Consider the following 16,286-nt stretch of genomic DNA (forward strand, 5'->3'; position numbering starts at 1 on the left):
AAAAAAGAGACAAGTCTTACTGCAGAACCTGCCTGAGAATCATCACGTTTTTACGTTTTCTACAGTTTCAAAGTAATTCACTGGTAGTTTGTCAGTACATCCAATGTCAGAAAGCAATCAGGAACCGTTAATTGGCGTACTTTTATTTTCCTAAACACAGTGAATTATAGGCTAAGGTTAGTTGAAGTCATACAATGTAACTCGAGGAATACATGGCAACATTATGCGCCACATTTCTTCTAAAAGTTGAGCTAAAACCGTTCGTGTCGGTGAAGACATTTAATGTTTAAATGTCCGAAAAACTTTTGTACGTTTAAAATAATAAAAATAAATAAAAAAATCTGTTGCTATGGCGGAGAATGGGCGGGTTCTAGGCTGTGATTGGGCAACGTGTTGTCACTCAAATCTGGCAACAGCGAACCGAAGTTTTAGCTAAAATCGGTTATTAGCCACCGTGTGTTAGCTGGCAGCAGCTGTAGGTAGAGAGCTGGAGACTTTTATTTAGTTATTTTTATTTTTTTATCAAATTATACTTTCCAAAATTACTACTCACCAAAAAAATTACACCTGAAGGGAGACGTATCTCCTCTCCGGAACTGGACCTGGGACGACGGGGTAACAGCAGAAGAGGAGCAAACAGGTGAACAGTAGGGTCCTGGCCACTCAAAATCAGTTAAAGTATTAATGGAGTCCCCTGTTTCAGAAGAACTGAAGTGCAGTGAGTGGGAAAGTATGAGACTATTCAAAACACTTTGCCGCTACAAAGAACAACGGTCTCCATCTTCAAACAGTAGGTGAGTGAAACCGCTCATCTGTCTTCTCCGTTTGCTCGTCGGCTTTATCGATAGCAGGACAACCCGCCATGGCACCGTCGTCTAAATGAAACCCGTGAATGAATGTTGTGCGTGGTTTGTTGTATTTTACCAGGGCTGGAATTAACGATTATTTTTCATCACTGATTAATCTGTTGATTATTTTCTTGATTAGTCCATCAATCGTTTTGTCTAAGACACGTAAAATTGTATATAATTTATCACATCCCAGGTGGAAATCTTCAAATTTCCAAAACCCAAATACATTCAGTTTACTATCATATATGACAAAGAGAAGCATAAAATCTTCATACTTAAGAACCTTAAACCAGCAAATGTTTTACCTTTTTTTTTCTTAAAAAAATGACTGAAACAATTCATCAATAATCAGAATATTTGCCGATTAATTTTCAAGTTTACACATTAAAACTGCCATTTGTGCAATGCTCAGATATTTAAATATCACAGAGAGTTCTGTAAGAACTAACAAATGTTCACATTTTAGTTTACACATTAAAACTGCCATTTGTGCAATGCTCAGATATTTAAATATCACAGAGAGTTCTGTAAGAACTAACAAATGTTCACATTTTAGAAGGTTGGACAGATGTATTTTTGACATTTATTTTCTTAAAAATGACTTAAATTACTAATTATCAAAATAGCTGCATATCAATTGCCTACTTGATTAATTGACTAGTTTGCACAGCTCTATTCTTGACCTATATTCTGATGATATATACGGCAGGCTGCTGTATAGCTTTGTGTTTTGAGAAGCTAGTAAGTCTTGTATCTGTACACAGTGGGGTCCAAAAAGTCTGAGACCACTTTCCCATTGAAGTGAAGGGGAGGTTGGTCTCAGACTTGAACATAAATCTAAATCTAAATTTAAATGTCCTCCTGGGTTAAAAACCAGGAGGTTTCCAAGGAGGTACACTCTTGAAGTTGGACTAAAGCTAGATTTTAACACATTTTAGTTTTTTTTATTTTTTCCAACATACCAATTTTTTTTGCTGTGTTACCGAATGACAGTCTAGTGAAAGTCTGTTGTCTTGTTGTTTTGGTTTTTACTTTATTTTATTTTTTTCTAAAAGAAGTGTGTGGGAATATGAGGAGATGTTTTTTTTTTTTTGGCTTGTCCCCTGTTGTCTCTCAAAGTGTTAGGTGCAGACACTTGAATTTTCACACAATCAGGACATTCTGTATCTTCTCTCAGATACACTGCAGTAAAAAAGTTCCTTCCTGTGGATGAAGATTTTGACAAAGTTGTACTCAGTCAGAAGGGAGGCCTTCTGGTTCTGGATTTACTTCCCAGAGTTTGGGGGTCTTATGCCTGTTTGTATTAGTTGCAGGAAATTAAAAGTGTATGTGCAGTTTCGTGAAGGTGATGCAGGCGATGTCTCCGGTCTTAGAAGACCTGCACTTTTCTCTTCCTCCAACAATTTATGTGAAGTGTTTTGATAAGAGATTTGATAGGATTCAGCTTAAGTAAGCACATCTGAGGCAAGATAGAGACTTGACCTCGGACCGCAGCTTTCACTCAGGCACTTGATGTTTGCGCAACTGTACACGGTGTTGTTCCCGTTATCTTGAACAATCTAACAAACACAGACTATACTTCTAAAACCACTTGTTCTTGCTGATCTGCCCTAGTTTTCCATATGTTGCAGCTCCAAGTGATTTTGTTGGAAATAGGTCTCTCAGGGGCGCAGGTTTGATAAGACATAAATTCCTTAATCCTGACAGGCAGGCAGGTCTCGCTCAACAGACACAGTAAATCAATCAATCTGTCTGAGAAGTGGCAGCCTTCTGCGCAACGGTGGGACCCCCCCCCCTTATACACAGACACTTTCTGGGACACGCTACACAGTGATGGCCTGTGATGTAGTCTGTCTTCACGTTACATCTATGTACATATTGAGCTGTTTTAAGTTTGTATTCTAAAAAGAAGAGTTTTAGAAAAAAAAAAAAGTGTATTTGACTCACAAGATGAAGTATCCTAGGCATCATTACAAGGCACCACTTAGAGTCAACAGGAGGCTGGAGATGGTTCACCTCATGCCATCTTTTCACTGGACCATTAACCAGGCGAGAGTGAGTGAGAGAGGGAGAGAGAGCGCAGCCTTAAGTGCCAGAGGCTTTGAGAGACCGGGACGTTTGGATACATTTTAACCTGTAGATTCAAGATTCCCCTCAGAGTCACATTCAGTCCAGGCCCCAAGGTGTGCATGTGATGATAGGTAGAAATTGAAAGCTTTGTAGGGAGGAAGCCTAGTAGCAGTGATGAATACCAAGTAGTATTGGTGCTTTTTTTTTTTCCCCAAAAGGAAAGCCTAAACAAGAGTGTAGGTTGACTCTGTAAAGAAGAAGGGTAGGAACTGAGGAATGTGGGGGTGTGTTTTTCATCGTTACAGCAAGATCATAGTCATTGAATCAGTCAGTCAGTGAACGGGAAGTCAACAATTTTTAATATACTCTTCTGACTCCCCGTTGGTTTCCCCTCATAGCCTCCTCGTCCTTTTTAAGCAGCATGAGATTCCTCTCTCCACTCTCCCAGGGCAGAAGAATCAGGGCTCGTTCTCACATTTCAGTCCATCTATCTCCTGCTAGCTGCCGCTCAGTGATCTTAGCCCTCCATTAGCCAGCAAATCAAAGCCCCCAGTGCAAGTAAACAAAACCACTTACGGTATCTTCAAAACAACACATTCCATTCACTGTGTTGTACAAGCACAGCTCTGGCCGCGTGTTAATAAGTCTTGTTTGCATGTCCTAAAATTTCCCTAGCTAGCACAGTAATGGAGCGGCTCTCTGCCGTGGTTGTCAAGAGATAAATTGCACCCGTGTTTCCTCAGGGTTCTCAGGGCAGGGAAATCAAACTGGCACAGTCAGCTATTGCATAATATCATGTCTTAGCAAGATTTACCACATATCTCAGGGTTCTGAATAAATCACAACTGTCAACTGCATTTTTGCTGTTTCTGTAATTAATGTGCCCCAGAGTAACAACAATCAAGCTCCTCGCTCCCCTCTCTCTTTGTATCTAACAGTGATAAAAATAGTTAGATGTCAAGGGAAAGAGATTAGGATCATTTCAATCAATTTATTTTGTGTAAAAATGTTTTTCCCATCTCAGTCCTCTGGCAGTGATGTGCAAAATCCATACATCATACTGGACATGATCCCGTCAGTTTGAATGAACGCGGTTATTAAACTGTTTATCAATATATTTTTGAAGTATTCACATATGATCACTTAGTTATTTCTTAAATTACTTTTTCACACTCCGAAATGATTAGTTGATTAATGGATTAGTTGATCAACAGAAAATTAGCCAGCATGGATTTGTATCACCTATCAGTTAAAAACTCCAACCGTTCTGTGGTTTCAGCTTCACCAATATGTAGATTTTCTTTTTTTTGTCAGTTTTTAAATCATTGTAAATTGAAGACCTTTGGGTTTGGACTGCTGGTCGGAAAAACCCACCAATCTGAAGAGTCACCGGGGGTTTCTGGAAAATTCTGACATTGTTCATCACAGTTTTCTGATATTTGATAGACTAAACAATCATCGATTACTTGAAAAATAGCAGCAGCAGATGAATCAATAATGAAAATGATCATTAATGGCAACTCTCCACCCCTTAAATATGTTGTACAGAATGTCGAGACACATAGAACTAGGAAAGAAACAAGTAACAAGTTACACCTTTACCACAATTACCACTTGCAGTTTACTAGCTTAACTAGTAAATTCATTTCAGAATCTAAAAATAATTAATTTTCATCTGTATTGAATTTATAATAATATTAACAGGAGAAATGTTCATTCCTGCAGATTTCCCTCAGATGATCATACTGAGTAAAAGATGTATGAAGAGGTCCTGTGGAAATTGATAGTGATTAATTGTACCGCAGAACAGCATTTACACCCCCTCCCAGTTAGCAAAATGCTGAAGGTTGTAGTATGTAAGCGCAATGAACCAAACAAGTGTCATAATTGGAGCAAACTAAAGTATGTGGTCAGCTAATACGATAACTGTCCTGAAAGCTTTAGCTGTTATTTTCTATAATTTGGTTCACTTTATTACAGTGTGCACTTCAGCCAGCTCTGCTTTGAGAGGTGGTTTCCTCTTTCCCAGCTGTTTACTCTGACAACTGTGGTCAGTTATTATTGTGGGCATTCAAAAATGGAGAGAAACTACGCTCAGCGGCTGCAAGGGTTGGCTGAGGTGCTGCAGCTTTAAAAAAACGTTGGAGCATAAAGAGAGAAGAAACCCCACATTCAGGCTGCGCAGATCGCAGTGAGTGGAGGCTTCTTTCTGTTGTGAAATATAACACAGACTGGTATCAAGATAGCTCTTTGTCTTAAATGTGTAGTGTGACAGTTGGCAAAAAAAAAGGCTCCATTCATCAAGACCTTTTCTGTAGTGATGCATGGAGGCGTATGAAGGCCTCAAGATTCACTCTGTCAAAGTTATGCACATACTTGAGTAGCAACTGTGCAGTGGTGGAAATTTGCATATGATATGATTATAATGGTCCTTGCACTGATAAACTGAACATCCATTGGTTTTGGACTGTTCGGCAGGCAAAACAAAACATTTGAAGACATTATTTTGGACCTATTTTCTAACATTTTATACACAAGACCATTAATTTAATTAAAGAGGAAATAAAAAGCAGATTAATCGATAATGAAAATAAACATTCACCCCTTAAGAATTTACTATTTATACCAGACTATAACTGTAGTTTATAACTGTAGAGGCTGGTTAGAGATTGGTACAGGAATGCAGCATAATGCTGCACAATATGATACTGAAATTGCAGAGCAGAAACAATATAATAGAACTGCTTGTAAAACTAAACATCCAATGTTCTCCATGAGAACAGAGACAGATTTGTTCAGGATCGGGGGAGTTGGGTTGAGGGGATGAAAAGCAGATCAGTGACAGATGGCAAGCTCGGTTTAGTGTATTGCACGTTTTTTTTGCATTGCAAGTTTTATTCCAGTGTTCTGGTTTTTTGCTCAAAAAGTAAGGTATTACTGCCAGATCACTCACTAATGTGAACAGAGAGCATTATTGCAAGTTTGATTGACCTTACTGATGCATCCTTTTTAGGGCTCATTTCCTTAATTTTATTCTTTCAGTAGAAACATAGTGGTGGCCTCCTAAGCTTTCCAGTCCTCGTATGCTGCTTAGCCCTGCTCTCTCAATTCACGTTCCTCAGGGCAGTCTTCCTCTACCTTCCTATTGATCTGCTGTGCAGCACCAACATGCTGGAGTGTCAATTAGAGAGCTCGTCCTGCCCATCTATGAGAGGAGACCTACAGCATCTCTAAAAGTTTCCCTGGCTGGCTTCGCCATCCAGCAGCTGCTCAAGTCTTAGAACATGAAGAGGGGAATAATTTGCTGAAAATAAATATACATATATTTCAGATTTATCCTTGTTTGTAATTATAATGTTCCTATTGCAGTACTGATACTTGGGCTACAGCCGTGAAATTTCTAATTTGTAGTGATTAAAAACATACGAGGAGGTCTAAAGGTGGAGCGGCCGGTCTGCTGAACGCATTCATCAGCTTCAAAGAAAACACATTTAAAGTTTTTTTTCAAGGAAAGTACATTAGTAAGGACAGGCGAGTTAAGGTGATTGGAAGGGATGCAGATTTCTCAGTGAAAAGAGTTTCTGTTTGTAGCATTGTTACTCTAAGCAACCTGAGTCTGCAGTATTTTTGTTTGCAGATCTTTCTGGTTCACATCTTCCCCAATGACTTTGCTCTTCATGTTCTGTTAAAGCACAAACCGTCTGTAGACCCCCTTCAGTTATCCACAGACTGTTGCAATACTTCCTAAATATCAAAATTGTCTGTGCATTTTGAAAACAAGTCATGGTGACAGATGTGTAGGCGAAGCGAAACTGGGTACAATGTAAAACAACACCCACGCTAGGTCTTCCTGTGCACATTCATAATCATAATTTTATTTGATAGAATTTCAGTCAAGAACCCTCATTAAGTTGACTCTTATCTAATAACGTTACCAAAACAGACAACTTTAATGTGCAGAAAGTAAACACAGGATGTCTTTAGATTGTTTAAAAAACATTATTGTAAACAGGTTTTGGTGAATTAAGGATTTCCTGTAGATCCAAGTGCTGCTGTTGCTTGCAAGGCCATGTAACTACCCACTTATTTGCCTGAAGTTTATTGTGTGGCCTTTAGAAATGAACACATAGTGTATTCTGAAATATGCCTTTGCACCTGAGTAAAGGTTGTTCTCCTGATACAAATCTCCAGTAATCACTGCAGCTGTCTGACATTTTGCTTTTCTCAAGTTTCTGTTGTACATGTTTATTGAGGTACGCCATCATAGGCTGATTTGTAAATACACAAACATTTTGTCTTCTCATTTGGTGCCCTTGTTTTCTTTGTGAGCACTGTGTTCATCGCAGTGATTCAAAAGCAAACCAAAACTGCTGTAGACCTACATTGTGTCAGGCTTGAAAATTGTTTAATGAGACTCAGCATTGAATCTGTTACATACAGTATTTTACAGCAGAGTTCTGGAAATAACCTATACACCGAAAACAGTGATAATGTGAAAATCTGATTTCACTGAGTATGCTAATACTGCACTTTGGATTCAGTTACTACATCATTATGTCATGTTGAATGGAACTCTGAAAGGTGGCGTGCCCTAACCCCGGTGCTTGATTAAAAGTGGATTCATAGGTTTCAACAGAGTAATGGTAGTTTCTGAAATGATTTATTCACAGGATATAGGCAGCCCACCCTGAATGCACTGAGATCTTTCAAATTACAGAAGGAATTATCTACATCCTGGTCAAAGAAGAAAACACTTTAAGATATTCATCTGGAACAAGACAAAACAAGATGATTAATTTGATAGTGCTTGATGTAATCTTGAGAGGTGTAAGATCGTTTTTCTGTCAGTTGCACGCAAGATACTCATTCAGATTGGCTTGCTGTTTTTCACTCCCCAAAAGCTCTACTTCGTACAAACATAAAGTTTGATAATATCTGTCTTGAAATCTCCAGTCTTTCAGAACTGTTTCTTATTTGAACTCTTCAGTGCTTACAGCTGTATTATTTTTTTTTTTCCTTTTTCCTTTTGCCTATCTATACCACGATATGTTAGCAGCAGCAGCTCCACCGCCTTCGCCTCAGCGTTTGCCCTGATGTTAGATATGCTCGCGCATGGTCTGTATTTGGTTACAGGGGGTAAGGTGAGTTGGCTGGCTCTCCAGTTGTCATCTGCTCTGCAGCAGTTAAAGCGGACCTGCAGTGAATCAACTCTGAAAAATTACTTCTCACTGAGTAGGAGATACTTGGGTGTATTCAAAGGACCTTGTCACTTTCAATATGCTCTCAATGAATCTCAGCTGTTGCCGATCCAAGGCTTCAACCCAGTTCGCCGGAAAACCAATGTCTACAGCCCTATTCTGTGGCTCTGTGCTGGTAGATTGTTCCTTCAGAGCCTATTACAGCTTCAGGAATGATCAGGTTGTAGATATGTACATACAAGATAGTTTGTAGTGGCATATTTTGTGAGTCTATCTGGCAGGTGTGCGTGCGTGTGCTTGCGTGTGCGTCAGAGGAAGGAAAAAAAAGAGAATGGTGGGAATGATGAGTTTTTGATGTGCTTCATAGTATGGAGCTAAGAATCTCAAAATCCATCTTTAAATCTGCGTTATGTACCTGGCGAGCTTGTTTACAACACTTCAATCTGTACAGAACCTGCATCTAATAACCCTCACAACAGTGAAACAATAAACCGAACCGCATCAAAACAGATTAACCTATGTACAACTTCTATCAGGGAGCTGAAAATGAGGTTTTAGACTTTAGGTTATCAAAGTATTGAAGCTCTGTTTCTATACGTGCTCAGTATGTATAAAATATTTCTGTCCCTTCATGGGTGAAATCACAGGCAGCAGGGATTGGATGATATTTCAGTCGTGTTTGAAAAATGAAACGTACGAAAATGTACAGTATCCCCTGCTGTGTTAATGGCTGCTTAGAATCAGGCTTCGGCTTGCTTAATGCAGTGATTTCTTAAGGTGGATACTTTTCTTCTTGCCTACTTTGGATATAAAAGCTGCTCTTCATCTGTAATAGCATAATTACAATTTCGAAACTCATTTCTCAGACCTTACCCCCAAAGGTTTGTGGTACTTTTATACGCTGCAAGTCACAGACTTAGACATGCCTAAGATACTGAGACCCACATATGAATTCCATTATAATACATGTAATTGATTTTGCCTGTAGTAAGAAGAAATACCCAGGTAATGTTGGAGTGGTCCAGGTGGCACAAATGGATATCAGCTTTATCAGTAGCTCATTCAGTCCTTTTGAACTTCCCTTTAAACCCCTTAATGTTTCGAATGATTTGACAGGCTTTGAAGAAGTATGTAATGTGGCACCAACAGTGATACATTTTCTGGAAAATAATAATTTTGTAGCAAAGTACCAGACAGAAGAGCAAACTACTACCACCTCCATTGCCGCCAGCACAGTATTGTTGCTGGAACAGCCAGCATTTTTTCAAGTGGTCAGTTTTGACGAAAAATCAACAGCAAAAATAGGATGTGTAATAGTCGAAATATTGTGATGGAGGCTTAGCGCGTCCGCCGACAAGGATGGTAGGTGAAAATGAAGCACGTGGGATGTAACTGTGCCTTGAGAGTCCACAGAAACCTTTTGAATTCAAAGTGGTAGACATAGAAAGAGAGAGAAATTAGTTTGGAAGCAGAACTGTCTCTTCATTCCACATAATGCTGCAGTAAAAAGGTTAAGCAAAAAAAAAAAAAAAAGAGCTATTGCAATACTCATACCAATACAAATCCATTTGCCTTTTTTCTGTTTTCTGTCCACTGTCTCACTTCTCCTCTCTTTTTCATCTTTCAGGAATTCTCTCTGAAGCCTGTGGACCAAAGCAGGCCTGAGGACTCTGACATACACTAAATCCCTGCCCAGGGGAACAGGGGAGATTAAAAACTTCTGATTGAGGTGGAGAGGGAAGACACACAGAGAGAGGGAGGGAGAGACAGAGAGAAAAAGCTTATCGTTCACCTTTGTTCTTCCTAATGCCCCAAGTGAAGAATCTCCATAGGCAAGTCACTAAATAACAGTAGACACAAGAGCATCTGCCCACCACTGTAGTCAGATGATGGAGTGAGGGAGTGAAAGAGGAGAAGAGAACAGGATTACATCCTGTGAAAGAGCCAAGCTCATATTCTGCATTATTTGAATGCCTGGGAGAGAGGAGAGACATGAGAGGAAGCCTTTTCTGTGCCAACTGCTTCAAGAGGTATTGCAATTAACCCTCTGGCCATCATAAAATAATACCTGGCTCCTGCTGTTTTCTGATCGCTGGGTTTGGTTGTACGGTGTTGCATGTGTGCTCAGGCCGTGGTCATGCTTCAACCCCCGGCATTTAGACCAGATCGGACCGGCTGTCAACAAAACAGCCTGTTTCTGCTGCTGCTGTTGCTGCTGCTGCTTCTCTACAGCTCCCTCCAGGCCGCTCAGGCGGCCAAACCCAAAGGGCCAGGACACACACATTTGAACTCCATCCGCATAGACGGGGATATCTCCTTAGGTGGGCTCTTCCCAGTACATGCCAGGGGCCACGATGGCAAGCCGTGTGGGGAGCTGAAGAAGGAGAAGGGCATACACAGACTGGAGGCCATGCTCTTCGCCCTTGACCGCATCAATAATGACAATAATCTGCTCCCAAACATCACACTGGGAGCACGTATCCTGGACACCTGTTCCAGGGACACTCACGCCTTGGAGCAGTCACTCACCTTCGTGCAGGCCCTGATCGAGAAGGATGGGACAGATGTCAAGTGTCTGGGCGGGGGAGCGCCTATCATCACCAAACCTGAAAGGGTGGTGGGGGTCATTGGAGCATCCTCCAGCTCCGTGTCCATCATGGTGGCCAACATACTACGCCTGTTTAAGGTAAGGCATTGGCACAGTTACCTTGTTTGGTTTGATTTTCCACTTCTTAGAATATACGAAATGCACAGAACAAACAACAGGAGCTTTGCTTGCTTTTGAATACTGTATGAAAATGAAAACTAAGATTTGCTGGGATTTTTGCTTTATTGATCCTCTTATACATTTGTTTGAATAATTAATAACACCGGCTGATACACAACATGAGCTGCTGAACAGTGTGAGAGAACGGTATGTGTAAAATATCTGCTGCCACACTATGGACACTTTCATAACTTTATGAAAGGAGATCCCTTGGTAAATCTCATCACTCTGACTATTGCCCAGGAGGAGTTGGTTGCTAAGCAGTGAGAGGTATTGCCTGTCACAGTACAGATGTGATTAATAGGATACTGCTTGATTTCATTTTTACCCCATAGCCTTTTTTCCAATCACTGTGCTGTTTACATCTGCTTACACTATGGAAAAATATGTTCTGTTCATGGATATTTAGACATTTGATGAATTATTTAACACACATTTTATTTTCTACCCATGGCACGCATAATAGCTCTTTCTACATTATTGAAGTTTGATTGCTATTTACTGCTTGGTTCACTGCTAAATAATACACCTTTCTTTGACTTTTGAAATTGTTTCATGGGCAATTACATATTTTAACATAGATATAACTCAAATCACTTTCAGCGGGACCTGGTGAGGTAGTGGCTTTTTTTTTTTTTTCAAGTACTTTGGTAATTAGAATGACGGAGCCTTCCTCAGATAACACTCAGACTTCAAAACCAGCTTCAAAATGTATTTCAAATCCTCTGTGTTAAAAAGCTGTTTATAATCCGGACTCCAAAGTTTTCCTTCACCTTGATCTCGCATGAAAATTCATGTCTGATTCAAACAATATTCCCTCCTGCTTGCTTAAAAGTACTGCGAGGTGAGATTGTGGCTGGGTCACAAAACTATCCCTGCAGCTGGTTCAGTCTCTCCTCACCAAGGCAGGTGTTTACTGTCATTATCCTGGGCTTAAAGACTACTGGCTGAATTTGGATAGGGCTGCCCACTAAACGTTGATGATTCGAATCCTCAGCTGAGGAGCCGCAGATAAGAACTTCATCTTGTAAAAGCCTCTGCCTTATTTATTTATTTTTGTCACTACATCATTATACACAGAGCAACACAGGTAAACGGTGTAGCAGGCTACAAAGTTCTCAAAATTCTGTAAACATAAACATAATGGCAATACAGACGAGTTGGTTGATTAATCGTTTACTTGATCAACAGAAATATAATCTCCGACTACTTAAATATTCAATTAAGAGTCATTTTTCAAGAAAAAATTTCCAAACATTACAGCTTATCCAGTGTTTTCTGCACATAGACAATCACGGCCGCTAAATTATATTTGATGACCCATTTTTTAGCATTTTTTATTTTTATTTTTTTATCCGTCCGAGAGAATGACGCCATCCGCTGTTGGTTAACTAGTGGACAATCTCCCCACTCTCTACCTCTCCCATACCTGTTCATATTTGCTATCGCGAGAAGGATCTACTGACAATTGCACATAGTCTGCAAATAAACACAGAGAGAGAGACGTTCTCTCTCAGGTGATCAAAAAACAAAATTTTGGGATCACAGCAGCCGCGATGCCTTCCAGCATTTGGACATGAATTTGTGCGTGTCATCATAGCAAAATGTGGTCCTGGACACACCAACTATCCATTTTGTGTGTGTGTGTGTGTATGTGTGTGTGTGTGTGTGTGTGGGGACAGATTTCTGTCACCTTGATAGCGTCACAACTGTGCAAGATTACACCCATTTTGAAGATGGCAGTACTGAGCATTCATGGGTCAGAACGCCAACATGTTGACGGGCGTCGCGGCTGGTGAGAACGTAAGGTGGTCTCTAGTTGCACGAGTACGCTGTAGTTCTTATTAAAATTTAAACATGAGTACTCAGTTCTCATGGGTTGGACCACACCAATCTTCGAACTCGGCCTTCATTTTGATCTGTAAAGTTTTGTGACTGTAATCATGCATGGTTGGGATCTTGTTATAGTGACAAAATTTGTCTACAGACACATACCTACTAAAGCACTCAGTACCGCCTCTGTGGTAGTTCCTGTTACAGTAAGTGTCTCCACATTATGCCATGATGACACACACACACACACACACACACACACACACACACACACACACACACACACTTACAACGAGAAAACAAGGCCAGCCACACCATCGCGGATGGTAATAAAGGAGGGTGCATGAGAGTTATAGTACAGGGCTCGAAACCAACTCACTGCCTTCCCAAAACTGTAACATACACACACACACACACACACACACACAATACACAAGTGCCGAAACGTTATGTTAACTAGAAGCCCATAACGTTCGTTTCCCAAAACGTTGCTGGCAAGTTGATAACCTTAACACTAGCTTTCGGACTCCTGTTAACATAAGCCCATTTGTTGAATCGAGGCGATCTCTAGCCCGTTAGCAACCGACTGTAACTATCGTTGGGTATCTGTTAACTATCCAATAATCGTTTACGATAGCAGATCTGCCTCAGCTGAGAGCATGTGCTGTTAGCTTTGCCCACTTGAGAATAGTTCTGCTAGCTGGCTATTAACGTCACTCTATTGCTGGCAAGTTCTAAGCATCTTTATTTTAGAAAAGCGAAATTGACACAAGGGGGAGCACTAACATCATTACGATTAATCAGTCCACTACAATTTTTGACACTTTATAGACTATAAATTAATTGAAAAAATGAATGGCTGAGTAATTAATGTAAATAATGGTTAATTGTAGAAACAGGACATGGAAATTGAAGGCAGAGCAGCGCCGTGCATGCCCTGCATTTTTCACCCTTGTTTTTGCTCACCCTCTCCGATGCTTTCAGCTCTGGTGCCAAATGCTAAACTGCTACTGAACCAGACCGGCCTCTGGCACTGCTTCCTCTATTGCCATTTAGTGTGATCAACGCTTTGCCACCTATGCCAGCGCCATGCAGGAGAGACGCTCTCCAGTGCAATAGGATTTTATTACCGAGCCATGATTAGGACGCACTTTTTATTTCATTGTGGAATTCTGGTGTTTTCACATCACAGATGATGTTTGTGTTAGATGTAGGTAAAGCCAATAAAATGTGAGTCTCAAGGCAAAATGCGACACCTCACATGTAGGCTGTTGTACTGTAGGAGTTTAGTGTGGGGTGGCTGGTCTGTACGTGTGCTGCACTGTAGTGTAATTGGGTGGAGGCATGACCATTATAGCATTAGTCATAATTTTAGGTAAGGTATACTGATTGTTGAATATTAGATAACAAAAAGCAGGAAACATCTCACTAAATAGAGTAAAATGTCAGCCCAAATTGGTGAGTCGATTGGGAAAAGTTTGATTTGGATACAACCCTAGATTTTACTGAGATTTTATTTGGTTTTTCATTCTTTTTTTAGTGCATTAGTTAATTTAATATTCCACAACAGCCTGCAGTCTATGTGTGATTTGATAATCTCCCTGATTCCAGAGTCTTACAAACCACATGGGATGTATGCTGCTTGTTGAGGCCCCCAGCGTTATTCTGAGTGAACCCAGTGTGACAGAGCACACAAATGCTTAAGTTTTGTGCATCATTGATGTGGTCTAACATACTGTATGTATGTGAGTCTTTTCTTTAGTTAATGCTTGCGTCTATGAATGGGTGTGCGTTGCATATACCCGCTGATAAACACATAATCGAGCATGCAAAGCCCTGTGCACGATCTCCATATTTCTTTCTGTGTAACGCATATAAAATATGTGTATATGAATGCTCACACAGGTAAGAGTTGGTGTGGGCCACAGTAATGAGCAGCTCAAGTAGTACGTTCTTGATCCCACTCTCACATGGAAGCCTCAAATCTTTCGTCATTAGTACAGTGCTCATTCTTTCTTCATTAATGCACGTAAACTTTGTCCTTGCATATTTAATTTGGATTTCTCTGATCTCCTTCCTCTTTATCCTCAATGTATACATTAGTGCGCGCCCCCCCGCCTTCTTACATTCAGACAGCCAGTGGTTGAGAAAGCAGCTCCAGTCAGACGGCAGGTGTGCAGATCAACATAGGGAGATTTTGCCAGTTTATCTTCAGCTACTATCACTTGAGCTTGTGGGTCGCACTATTGAAAATCAAACACTTCCCAAGGCAGTCACCAATCAATCAACATCCACTCTAATTGAAAAACAGTCATTACAACAATCAAAAAAGAGTGTAAGCTCCTGACATGATGTAAAGCAGTCTGGTCATTTAGATAGATTAAACAGTAAACCTTTAATGGAGAGAGGTGTGTGGTCATTTAGGTGGGGATTTGAGTTATGGCTTCCCAGGGATCCGCAGGTCAGCCAGATTCCAGCTGGTCCTCCTGGTCCAGATGGACCTGCTGATGGCCCAGAGGGGTTTTAACTTTACAGCCCTGCACCAGCAAGACATTTGCTGCATGGTCTGGCATGCAGAGAGCAGAGGGGATAACCAGGTGTACTAGCACTGTGGCTAGACATAAATGTTTGCTTTAAATGGAGGCAATGCATGCGCACGCGTACCAACTCAGCATACTGATGAAGATGGGCAGATTCTTAGGCAGGTAGACGTGTACATTACTGTATGCTTGTACGGCCACAAACATGCACTCACACCATATACACAATCGCACCACTCAAACACATAACATGTATATAAACATTTGACATAAGCATACACAAAAGCAATCATGCACATTTGCACGCAAACCGCTTCGAACCCAGCAGCAACAGCCTCCCCGTTGCAGTTAGCAGGTTTACAGAAAAGTGTTTCCTCAGCACTCAGCTGCATACAGATGTGGTCCGGAGCAGCTTGATGAATATTTTACTCCTTATGTAACGGTTACACAGGGACCAGGAGCTGCAGCTCAAGAACATTTTAGTATAGTTCACCATGAAGTGGGGGCTGCTGTGACAAGCATTTGGGGAAAAGGTAATTCATGATCATAGACAAATTATGTCAGACAATTACATTATTCATTTGCGTAGCAGATGCGCTCAAAAAGTTGACACGCATCACCCACAACACAGTGTCTCCTATCAGGTCTGTCCCTCTCGATTTTGTGTTTATCTCAACAGGAGGTCCTCACAGGGATTTCCTTTTCACCTCAACTGTAGCAAAAGTTTAGCTCTTGTTCAGAAAAAGTATTGTTACAAATTCGTTTCATTCATTTGTTTCATCCCGCGGTGCGCATAAGTAGCACAATAGAGAGGCAGCGACCCAGGAATAAGAAGCTCAAAGTGTTCTAGCCTTTAATGCTCATTGGAAAGCATTTTGCCGGCTCCTTGTTCTGATATTACAGTTTACTGCTGGTTGGACAGACCATCTCGCATTCACTGAAGTGGCTAGTTTCAGTAATACGGGGACCACAAAAGAGTAAAAAAAAAAAATCCGTTTAGAGGAAGAAAAGTAGAAGAAAATGATTT

General features: G+C 40.6%; 1 protein-coding gene across 2 annotated transcripts in view; it reads left to right on the forward strand.

The window, feature by feature from the left end:
- Positions 1-427: 427 nt before the first annotated feature.
- LOC120807583 (metabotropic glutamate receptor 4-like) overlaps positions 428-16,286 on the forward strand; it is a 137,053-nt gene continuing 121,194 nt past the window's right edge. Inside the window, exons 1-2 of one of the 2 annotated variants that reach the window (XM_040159799.1) lie at positions 428-794; positions 9,747-10,805. In XM_040159799.1, coding sequence (XP_040015733.1) covers positions 10,236-10,805 — 570 coding nt within the window. In that variant the 5' untranslated portion in view covers positions 428-794; positions 9,747-10,235. The remainder of the gene's footprint in view (positions 795-9,746; positions 10,806-16,286) is intronic. The other variant, XM_040159801.1, reaches the window with a different exon arrangement.

Source organism: Xiphias gladius, chromosome 21, assembly GCF_016859285.1.
Source record: "Xiphias gladius isolate SHS-SW01 ecotype Sanya breed wild chromosome 21, ASM1685928v1, whole genome shotgun sequence".
In the NCBI taxonomy this organism is placed as follows: domain Eukaryota; kingdom Metazoa; phylum Chordata; class Actinopteri; order Istiophoriformes; family Xiphiidae; genus Xiphias; species Xiphias gladius.